At 31.8% G+C, this 11,867-nt stretch overlaps 2 protein-coding genes across 3 annotated transcripts in view; one reads left to right on the top strand and one right to left on the bottom strand.

The window, feature by feature from the left end:
• Positions 1-1,432: 1,432 nt before the first annotated feature.
• LOC124360217 (aquaporin-like) overlaps positions 1,433-11,867 on the bottom strand; it is a 29,043-nt gene continuing 18,608 nt past the window's right edge. The window contains exon 6 of one of the 2 annotated variants that reach the window (XM_046813634.1): positions 1,433-1,528. In XM_046813634.1, the coding sequence (XP_046669590.1) occupies positions 1,448-1,528 (81 nt within the window). In that variant the 3' untranslated portion in view covers positions 1,433-1,447. Of the gene's footprint in view, positions 1,529-11,165; positions 11,374-11,867 lie in introns of those variants that run through there. The other variant, XM_046813635.1, reaches the window with a different exon arrangement.
• LOC124360219 (aquaporin AQPcic-like) lies at positions 3,046-11,572 on the top strand. Its single transcript, XM_046813637.1, has 6 exons — positions 3,046-3,195; positions 5,195-5,388; positions 6,676-6,819; positions 8,618-8,839; positions 9,899-9,982; positions 11,267-11,572. The coding sequence occupies exons 1-6, from the start codon at positions 3,177-3,179 to the stop codon at positions 11,345-11,347; spliced, it is 744 nt and encodes a 247-aa protein (XP_046669593.1). The 5' UTR covers positions 3,046-3,176; the 3' UTR covers positions 11,348-11,572.

Genomic DNA, 11,867 nt, shown 5'->3' with positions numbered 1-11,867 from the left:
TGAGTTCTTTGGTAACGGTAGTTACCAGTAGTCCAGTAGCCTTGACGACAATATTCATGAGTCTCCTATTCTTTTTAGTTGTAGTAAATTCTTCCACATTTCATAAACCTGTCATGTCTCATGTGCCGTATTATTAAATAAATTAGAAACATAACAATATAAACATAATTTAGAAAATGTATTGTTAATGTAAATATAATTTTATTCTTAGTTAAACTGTTTAAAGTTTACTTATTTTTGTTTATAATTATTACACATCATCATCGTATTCTTAATTTTAATCAGATTAATGTAAAATATAATAATGACTTACACCTAAATGTATTTCCACAAGTTTGGAATTTGTTCAAACACAATTAATAATTCCTTATAAATATTTTACTAATCTTCAACCAATTAAAGTGATGACTGTTAAAAAAGAAGACTACAAGCAGGATGTGAGCAATAACATTATTGAGAACTACCACTTGTGGTTACCATCTTTCTCTATTTGACTGGGCAAGTGAATGGACTTAAATTTATGCACTGACTTAGTCTAAATGTTGTTAAACTGCAACTTAGCCCGTTTCGTAAATAGTTCATACAAGAAAATAATCTTGGGTGTTTCATCTTAGAATGGCGGCTGAATCTTAAAATTCTAAATTCATATTATTAATTGTCAACAAAAAGTAGATAAAGTCCCAATTTATTTTATATACCATTTGTGGCACAGTTAAAATGGATACTGAGTAATGGGTTTGGTGTTGAAATGATCGGAAAGAAATTTGATATAGTATTTGTATAGGCTTATTCGAGATCCCAAAGCTTTATTGTAATAAAATATGGACACAGGGACGAAGCCCTAGTTGAGAGCTATGGAAAAACGACTAGTGTGGTTCTCTTATATAGGAATGTGTTAATACAGGATTAAAAAAAACTAAAAAATTCTTTGGTCAAGACTTTAAGTTTATTTTCAGCATCTTATAATCCATCGGGTAGAATACATTATCTGTCTCTAAAAAGTTGCATTCCTAGAGGGTGGGTTAGTATTTCAAGGTTTATCAGTAAAAATCCACTCTGTTTAAAATAAGTTTCACTGATATAATTGACAATCAAATTCAAATCTTTTTTTAGTTTGTATTATTTGTAAGATTATAGAGATTTCCCCCCAATCTTTTAAGGCTATTTTTTGAGACTCCACTAAAACAATGAGCACAATCATTTATGAACTATTGTAGCCTTCCGTGGTATATATTAAAATTTTAAATGATGGTAGAGTACAACTACTATATCAAAGAGTTGCAAGTATTTTCGCGATTAGTATCAGGTAACGTAATAATAACCAAAATAGTTGTACCGTAGAGTAAAACTTTAGCGACAATTGGCCCATGACTAGGCCCTTTTGTTGGAATCAGGAAACGATTAGAGTCTACAGTCTGTATGAAGTGACCTGTCTCTGGCTCTCCGTCTACCTGGGATTGGTCCGGGCCTTTCGCAATAACAATATGATGCCCGTAGCTGTTTTTCTGATTACAATAAAGTTGGTTTTCTGTAACAATATAACAATAGAACTACATTAGATATCATAGAAATAATAAATTTTAACTATATACATTAACTACTGTTCTACAAAGTTATCGGGATAATATTTACAGAATACAAATAATATTTTACAAACTTTATAAGAATATTCTATAGATTATGTTTATTTTAAAAGAAACTGGGCTCAGAGTAGTTTTCATTAGTGCAGTTCATTCCAGCGAGGGGTCATCTCGTACCATGGATCTGCAAGTAAAGAAGGGCTTTATAACATGTAAACTAAACTTAATAGTTTTTTTTTGCCAAAAAGAATGAATAATAAAAGGCTGGATAATTGATATAACATTGGGTGTAATGTGCTTTGTTATTCATTCGAAACTTATTTCTCCCCCAAAATGAATATATATATATATATATATATATATATATATATATATATTCTGTTATATTTACAAAAAAATATATTTGCACACCTTGGTGTTTATTATGTTACGTATCAGATTTTTAAAGTATTTAAATTATTAATAAGTATATATTTAGAGAGAAATTTAAATATTTTGACATACCTACCTGATTTCTTTTAAGTCGGGATCGCCGTCACTATCAAAATTAATACCATTAGAGTCACCAGGTGTCAAAGTAATGACTAATTGTTGGACATAATTTCGTTTAATTTTCTCTCTTATCCAACGGCATTGTTATAATTTTTACATGCTGTACACATCTTTTCCTGTCATCCGGGAAGAAAGAGTCACTCCTTCAATAAAAACTTAAACATCATTCTGGTTAAAGGTAGTATTTCGTGTAGCAATGAACTGTTTTAACTTTGCCCATACTAGTTCAATCGGACTGGAGTGGCAATTGTATGGTGGACGACGTATCATTTTGAACCCGACCTGAGAGGCTTTCATGTCAATCTCTTACGGTTGTGCAGTTTTCCTCTCTATATTGTTTGCATTTTTACATTAAAAAAAAATATCAAATTTACCTTTGTTTAGTATCGTTGATCCTTTGTTTTATGGGCTTGTGAAATATTTGATAACATTTCGGAAATTATGAGTAAATTTTATTATTTTAATTTGGAAGCCATTTATATTTTTCAAGTAAATTTAAATATTAATAAAAGTTTTTCATCAAGATTTAGTAAGAGGATTTAAAAGTATGTAGTTTAAAAAATTTTTTTATTGAACTTTTATTACAAGTAGAAGTATTAATTTTGGAGGACAGCCAGACTTTTCGTTTAGTTTTTTATTGTGGAAGTGAATTTCATTTTCAAAAAAGAATAATAGCAAAAACTTCGTATTAATGTGTTTTTAAAAAGTCTGAACATAAAATAAATCGTTAATTTGCGGCCATTAGAATTAAATTAAAATTACTGTGTGTCGTAATGAATTAAGAATACTATGCAACATTATCATTCGTCTTTTTTGATAATGATAAATATCTTTGAGTGCTGCGGGTTGAGATACTAGTTTAATCAGCAAGATGTACAAGTAAGCGTTATCGCTCACAGTGTTGTGAAATATATAAACTCAGAGACACCGCAAAGTGATCGGTTAGTTAATGGAAGCTGTTTCTGCACTCGACTGATTTTTCGTTAGTGTTTAACAAGATCTGTTTATCTGTGAAACATTTTGACTGTAGGATAATTTTATGACATGAAGAAAGAAAGAAAACGTAAGTTTTAATTAACTTTTACTAAACGTCACGAGTTGTTGTTTAATGCTAAATAAAACATCTAAAATATTCTACGGAAAGATTTTGAGCAGCAGAAAGCCGCATTTGATCTCGAATCAACCTATATGAAAATCACATAATAAAACACACACACACACACACACACACACACACACACACACACACACACACACACACACACACACACACACACACACACACAAAAATAGAAAACAAATATTGGCAAACTCTTTATACATTTTCGTACGTCTCAGCGTACTTCTTCAGACGTAACATTGTATAAATAAAAAAAAAGATTTATTAAACCAACTAGAAATATAAACAAGGAAAAATAAACTGAAATTGAATAATGAATTGTGAAAAATACCTCACAGCTGACGTTTCATTCTAAATACCAAAGAGTAAAAATATAAATGTTATAAAGTAACGAATTTTCAAACTTAAAAGAAATTTTGATTCACTCAGTTTCGCTCCTTTTCAAATTAAGTCTATTTGTATTTTCATTAGTATGCAATGCAATATTATTGATGCCTTTTAATTTATAAAACTTTTCAATTTTGTCCTGATTGTGTTCCCTGGGATGTAAATGAGGGGCTTGTCATCTCCATGAACAATTCTATAACGGTGACCTGTCATTCTGATACGAAGAGGGTTAGAGGTTTGGCCAATATATCGTTTATTACAAAAATTACTATTTAGCTGATATATATTCTATTGCTTGAATTCCAACAAATAGTTTCTTTAACTGGATACATTTTATTCATTATGTTAGTGCTAAACTTTTGACTAGAGGACATAATTTTGCATGTACCACAACGTGGTTTTTGACCGGGTTTACAACCGTTAAATCTTCTCAACCGTCTAGACTTATCATTTAATATTTTAAGATATTTCAATAGATAAAAAATAGAACTACAACCTAATAATATAGTTATAATTGGTACTTAACAATAGTAGTAATCAATCCTTAAGTTTAATTAAAGTGATTTTGTAAATCCCTCGTAGAAAAGTATATTCATGTTTTCTTGTTGATAGAAAACGATGTGTGTAACATAGGTGGATTAAATTGCTGATACAATCGATTTTTTGGAGAAAAAGCTTTTTATTTTAAATTCATAGACTTTTGAGATATCTTTAGTCAAAACAGAAAGTTTTTTATAATAACTTTTTGATGTAATAGTAGACATTTAAGAATGATTTGTACAATTTTACAGTCAGAACAAAATAAATACGATTAAAAAAGTGAAGTTTCTTACAGTTTAATAGTAATCAGAAAGCACCGTATATTTTAATTCATTTATGGCATACGAAAATTATATTAAACAGTTAATATAACTTAAGATTTTTACATATATTTAGTACTATATTTCGTAACAAAAATTGAATGTAATATAAATTAAAAAATCATGTCACTTCCTCCACTCACCTTTCATTACTTAATGTAAAAAGGTAATGGTCCTTTTTGCGCCTAATTAGATGAATTTCAAAATTTCTGCTTCAGATTTCTACCACGCCTTCTGGAATAAAAGTTTTCCATTTTCACGTCTTCAGAAATAATATCTTAAAGAGCGACCATGACCAAACTTTCATTGAAAATTAAAAACAAAACAACTGAAAACTGTGCACACCATTTTAGGTGTAATTAGACGGTAAATTCAGTACACGTATTTCATCAAAGTTATTATAGTAAAATTTAATAAATTAAAACAACTAAAATGAATACTAACAGATTATATTCATTAAGCTGTTGCACATTAAGTACGCTGCTTAATATTTATAAATACTTGAGTCTACTAGTTGCTTTGTTGTACAAGTAAATCAGGAATTCATTTCGGGAAGATTTTTCATTTTTCAAGTTCACTTTTTAACATATAACAATTATCCACATTTTAACATTATGCACCGTGAATTTAATGAATTTAATATGCTATGTCCAATATTATTTTAAGAATCATAATTTTAGTGTTTGGATGTTTAGGAACAATAGTAGCTTTCTGGGGGACTCACGAGTTGAAGGACACCTTCGAGGTGTGTCGGTGCCTGGCAGCCGAGGCTGTAGGCTCAGCTATCCTGGTATGGCTGGCGACCACCAACTGTGCACAGTTCCCGGACAACACGGGCGTACTCAAGATCTCACTCACTGTCGGCCTCACCATAGCTACAGTTATCATGGTACTTTTCCAGTAATGTTAGTAATGGATTTTAATGTGGACCAGTTAGCGTTCTCTTCAAAGAAAAAAAAAATAAAAGCTTTCACGATGTTGCAGGGCGATTTTTCCAAAGTAGCTCAGAGTAAAATGGAAGTGGTGCAATTGTTTTGTTTTCAAAACACCTGGAAACTTCATATGGGACTACAAACTAAACACGAGAAAATTGGTGGTTTAAAATATCTCTTACTTATTGTCTTTTCTGATCATTTCAATGCAATGTTCATGAACATATCTCAATTTTTAACAAACACTTCAGGAATTATAATGAAAAATGTTTTAAATAATTTCGCAATTTGAAATGTTTTGGTAGTCTTGAAAGTAACACTTACCGTGGTAAATCAAAGAATGAATTTTTGTTCTTTGATAGTCATCATATTTATAAAGCTTGTAATATTCCCTTTGTAGCACGCTTTGGGTTATGGCAGAATTACGGAGAATTAATTCTACAAAGGGTTCTCTGAGAAAAGTAGTTGAAATAGCTATCTAGGAAGCTACGATAGTTTACAATGAGGAAAGTAAAAATAGCTCTACATTTCTAATGCCTCTGTATTAACAGGAAAACAATACGAAGAAAAAATAGACGATTTAAGAATAACCTATACAGCTAAAAGTGGTAATTGGAAACTTTAGAGCCAAGAAGACCTAGAAGAAAGTTGAGGATTGAAAAACAAAGAGGCAATTAAAGAGATAGGCAACAGGAGAGTTTTATGTGATTTTTCTTGATGTACGAGTAGATTAAAACGTTAACTTAAATCTTCCGAAACGCGTGTTTTTAACGTTTCCTTCAGTTATTGAGTTGAGTTACTCAACTCAAAAACTGATACAGCCACCAAATTTGTATATAGCTGCCGTTTTAACTACTATTGAATTTGGTAAATTACAAAAGTTTCATTTAATATACAATTTAAAACATCACAACTAATATTGTATTTCAAGTAATTAAACGTAAATATTTATTCACCATAAGAAAGAAATGAGTATAGTTCACATTATTTTTTTTATTAATAAGGACACAACAGGAAACCATTTAGATTACTTATTTAGCAAATTAAATTACGATTTATATTTCTGTATTTCTTTAATTTTGTCAAAATATTTCCAAAAATAACTAGGGCATGTAATAAGAGTAGTCTGCCGGTATTATACTAATCAATCATAATTTTAAGTTACTGTAGAGGAATTGATTCTGTTGTATAAGATAATTGTGACTAACCGAAATAAAGTTTCTTATATTTTTGTGGGTTCTTAGATCTTTGCGCCGGTCAGTGGAAGTAATATAAGCCCTGCTGTCACTCTTGGACTTCTCGTCGTAGGTCGTATATCTGCTTTCAAAGCCCTTTTATACGTCCCCGCTCAGATCCTGGGTGTTGTAATAGGAACAATAATATACGAGGTAAGTTTAATTACGTTTAAATACGAGGTTAATTTATCGCCATCATAGGCTTAATTAGTTGAGCGTCAGCGAAATCTGTCACTCGAGGGGCTCACAAATTTTCATTTCTGTATGCTTGCCATCTGTCCGCACGATATTTAGAAAACAAACTTACCTACTGGCTTGACATTCTGCTGAAGGTACATTTCTGTATAAGCAACATTGATTTTGCTGATATTACATGTCACTCCATATGATTCGGTTGAGTTAGGTAATATTTTTGCACTTTTTTAGGAGTAACCATAACGGAAACGAGAAAATTCCAGAATAAATGAAGAATACATCATATGTCTAGAACAACCATATATGAGATTTTAAGATGTGGCATAATAACGAACGTAATTTATTCACACTGTAAAAGAAAAAAATGAGCGGAAAGTCAACGTTCAAAGTTTGTACCGTAAATTAGTTAATTAAATTTCATACAATGTAAATTTCGCAACCTAATCAGCCAGTATAATATAATATTATTTTACATCCAATGTTCCGGAACTAAATTATTGGGCGGAGTAACTACCTAATTGGCACGCTTTTTCATCTAACCCTTTGTAGCAGCCAAACTACGTAACCGATCAGACCTCGCGCGCTTTGTCCGTAAGTAAAATTTATCTTTTCGTACTATTAAATTAGCCCTTTGATGCCAAACGTATAAAATGAATGTAACGTAAAGTAAAGATGTGAATAGTAAAGTAACTTACCCTTGAAGATCTTTTATTTGCTTGATTGAGATAGATAAAGGTTGTGGCGTCGTCCTTATGGCGACGAGCACGTTGTTATAAATAGTAATTTGTATAATTAAATGGCTAATACCGTCGCGAATTTGTTTTAGGCGAGTTTACGTAGCTGATGTATCTCACGTGTTGTTTGAATAGATGGCTACCACTTCTCAACTTCTACTCCTCTTCTAGAAATAACCGTTCTTAGACTACAGGGTTGTGAGTCTACCTATTGTGAAGGGAAGTGAAATATTATTGTTTTGTAAAGTAAAACGTCGTACGCATAATTCAATAGAACATTGGATATTTTAGGCCCACCTAGAAGATATACTTTTTAGTTATTATATTCTAATTGGCAGCAACGTGGCAGTACATAACTTTTCCTTTACCATCTAAAAGTAGTGCTTTTAAGTTTTCGTAATTAAACTGAACTTATAAGTACACTTTGTATTTCTAGTATTTATTACTACGACCTCAGAAGTCACCACCCCCATGTGTTATCGTCATATGGTACAAGCTGGTGACATAATTGACGTCAGTGCAATCTTGTGTTGTAGTAGTGTCCCTAACTCACCAGGGTTTTATTGTTCAAACATTGCTATGGAACCAAACTCATGTATTATGCAGCCAGACATCAGATATAATCTCTAAAATTTAAATTTGGCATGAAACTTATTTTCTACATTAACAAAAATGAGTAATATATATGTCCAACCAAGGAAATTTGCTGAGCTCCATTGAAGCCTATCCTCAGTAAGATGACACAAAATCTCTTTTGTCTGTTGGAGAGTAAAAACTTCTGTATGATTTCTATTTGTCTACCAGTTTGCAGTACATCTTGAATATGAGGCAACCTCACCAACTTGAACTATAGTCTTTGCATGCAACCTCAGCGAAGCCTGTTACGTTACGCGTGGTGTGGCGTACTCCTACCTTGTAGGTACCTCAACAACGCTAAATGTATATTGTATGCTCGCATAGTTCAGTATATTAGTTCCCTTAATCGAACAGTTGCATTGAATTAACGCTTTATTTGTTTTCAGGCATCAACGCCTGAAAGTGTCCAAGGTGAAAATCTCTGTTCCAATGGCATCAACGTTTCTGCTGGAGTCACTGTAGAAGAGGCTTTAGTAGTGGAAGCGGTGCTAACGTTTATTTTGGTGTATCTGATTTTAACCATAAGCGACAAAAACATATACCCCCATATTCCTAGCATAGGGATTACCCTTTGCGGGTTGTTTGTTACATCTTCTTTTCTTATGGGGGTTAGTATGAAAAAAACTTTGTTTAATTATAGTGTATAAATGTAGCAGTGTCTATCAAATAAGATGGAATATCTTGCAAACTAACCCGTCTAAAATTTTCGTCTTTCTGTTAAGTATCATTGTATTGTTTTGTCGATTATTGTCACATCAATAAACATTTTAGATGATATATTTAAAATAAAAATTCAGTTTGTAAAATATGATCTTGAACTTAAATATTAACAGGATTACTTAAAAATGGTTAAACATTCGGATTAAAAATATTTGTCTAATTTCAATAAAGTACCTTAATATAGCTTGGATTTATAATAATGGTTTCAATGTTGTTTTTCTAACTTTAATTGTTTGGTAGATTCTGTATTGAACATACGTGTTCAATACAGAATAAGAATAATGTACTGTATTTTACGACTAAGATACCTCTCATCTCGGCCAATAAGTACAAAATTACTTTTCCCGACTTTATTTCAGATGCTATTTCTTGTTTTGCACCTTAATGCTTTATAGATGCAAGGATTCTTGTTACATTTACTACGACCATTCATTTGAAAAATCTTAAATTGAGAAGTTTGCAAGGATTTTTAATCTAGGAAGCATGGAATTTAAAAAAATGTCATATGAAAGAGCTTTAATATGCCAATAGACGTTAGAAGTTTCCCGATTCTAGCTTGCTTCCTGAGGTCGTATTTTTCTGAGAGCCGGGAGTTCCTTAAGGCTAGTAATTCTTTTTGACCGGCAGGTCTAGGCCAAGAATTCTTAGAGGTTGGTACTGAATTCCATAGATTGAGATGCCCAGATGATGAATTTATTATAGGCTGTAACGTTAATTAGACAGGGACTGCTAGAGCCCGAAAGCTTTCATTTTGTGTATAAACGGGAAAAGCAGTTCTTACAGAAAAAGATAAAACCATTCTTAAATTAAAAACAAATATAGGCTATGCTCTAAATGTCATGAAACAAAAATCAAAGTTTCTTTACGCATTATCGTCACAAATACAAGTTTAATGCTATACCAATATCATGACATTGTAATTTGACTCACTTATTTTGCATGTTTAGCTTAGATACAGTGGAGTGTCTCTAAACCCTGCCCGATCTATAGGATTGGCGATTCTCAAACACATAGTGTGGGATTCCATTTGGGTAAGTTGGCTAACTACGTAGTTATGTGACGTAACTTACTACTGTATATGTTAATCTAGTAGTACGGTAAGTGCCATGTTATCTTCGTAATCACGTTTGGAAATCTTTTCCAAATACTTGAAATATTGTTCAGAAGTAATAAAAAAGCCTCTACTAGCCGAGAGTCTATTTACACCGTATAGGAACACAACCTGATCTTTCCTGAAATCGGGAGAGGAACTTTTCTTAGGAAAGAAATCAATCGCCAGGCGCGCTAATTTTGGTAGAGGTAGGAATAGGACTATATCAAAAGGGTTAAAAATATTAAATGATAGTTTTGTTTTTAGAATACATTTTTCTACGATGACACACTAATAGTTATATCATATTCAAAAAATTAGAGACTGGAAGTCACCACTTTTCAAAGTCTGTATATGGTTAGCTGTCGATGAATTAATTTTTGTTGAAGGGTCTGACGGTTGGTGTTGTCAAGCTAAAAGAAACTCTGAGAAAAAAATCACATTTTGATATATTGAACTCTCTTTATGAACTCCATCAAAACCGGCGCGGCTGTTGATCAATTTCCTTTCTTGCAGAAAGTGACTTTATCGATTTCCAGAAAACCAGGTTGTGTGCTGTAAGGTGCAAATTAGCTCTCGGTTCGAAGACAGCAAACTTTCTGCAGACTGGGAAAGCAACTACAAAGATTCTTTGAGAAATCTCGTAATCGAGAAATCTCTAGTTTCCGAGCTTGGCCAAGAAAGAGAAATGGCGTAGTGGACGAAGATGGTAAAATTTCTCTTGATAATTACGGATTAAATATTTAATGAGGTACGTCTTAAAAATGGTAAGAATGATTGACTACACCCTTGTTGAAGGGTTTAAGCTTTTGGTGCTGTGGAGAAGGATAAGGTTGGTGAAGGAGGTAGAGATTTTCAGATTCATTATTACTGATGAAAAGGAAATTGGGGGACATAGCGCATCGACCTCACTTACTTGGATTCATATATAGACACCAAATATCTTTGTGTATTGTATTTTGTAATATTAGTTTTATATATTTATAATTTTACGCAATATTACCTAAGTTACATACTGCTGCATAACGTAGTTTTATTTAATAAAACAATTGCTAATACAAATTGTATTACACATAAATAAATTGTTTAAAATTATTTTAGTTTAAACAAAAAGACGTTTAAAATTGTTATTAGATACACTTTAATAAACTTTACTATAGGTATACTAAACTTTTTCTATGGTATTATATATAATTTAATTTCGTAACTTGACTCCTGTTTGTAGGTGTACTGGGTAGGTCCATTGCTAGGAGCAGCACTTGCAGGACTCATTTACAGGAACTTTTTTGATGCCGCCTTCCAGTAAGCAACGCCTTGATAACATTTCTGCAACTGCATACTTCAAGGATTTTATTTGCTTGCACATCGAACCTTTTAAACACTTCTTTATAAGTATTTAATGAAAAATGTTGTTTTTTATATTTAATTACTATAGTTTTATATTCTACAGTAATTTGACAGTCATAGTCATAGAGTCAGACATAATTTGTAAATGTGGTAATGAATAAAAATGTACGATCTACCACCAGGAGCCTAGAGTTACTAGTTAAAAATAAAATCACCCTTATGTGAAGGTAACTAACGATAAAGATTTTGAAGTAATTTACAGCGTTTAAATAGTAATTACAATGCATTAGATGGTTTAATCGTCACTGGTGCAATCTAAAGAAAATATTCAATAGTAACTTCATCTTTGCAGTATGCATTACACGATAGGTACCTTATGAATTATATATATGACTAATTCCATTTTTAAAATATCATAAGACCTTGTCGTATTGCATCACAAGCGCTTTCACTAAGAAAGCTATTCACTAACTTTGTCT

This window comes from Homalodisca vitripennis, chromosome 4, assembly GCF_021130785.1.
Source record: "Homalodisca vitripennis isolate AUS2020 chromosome 4, UT_GWSS_2.1, whole genome shotgun sequence".
In the NCBI taxonomy this organism is placed as follows: Eukaryota; Metazoa; Arthropoda; class Insecta; order Hemiptera; family Cicadellidae; genus Homalodisca; species Homalodisca vitripennis.
Note: the sequence above shows the minus strand (reverse complement) of the source record. Positions and strands in the feature narration are given on the sequence as shown.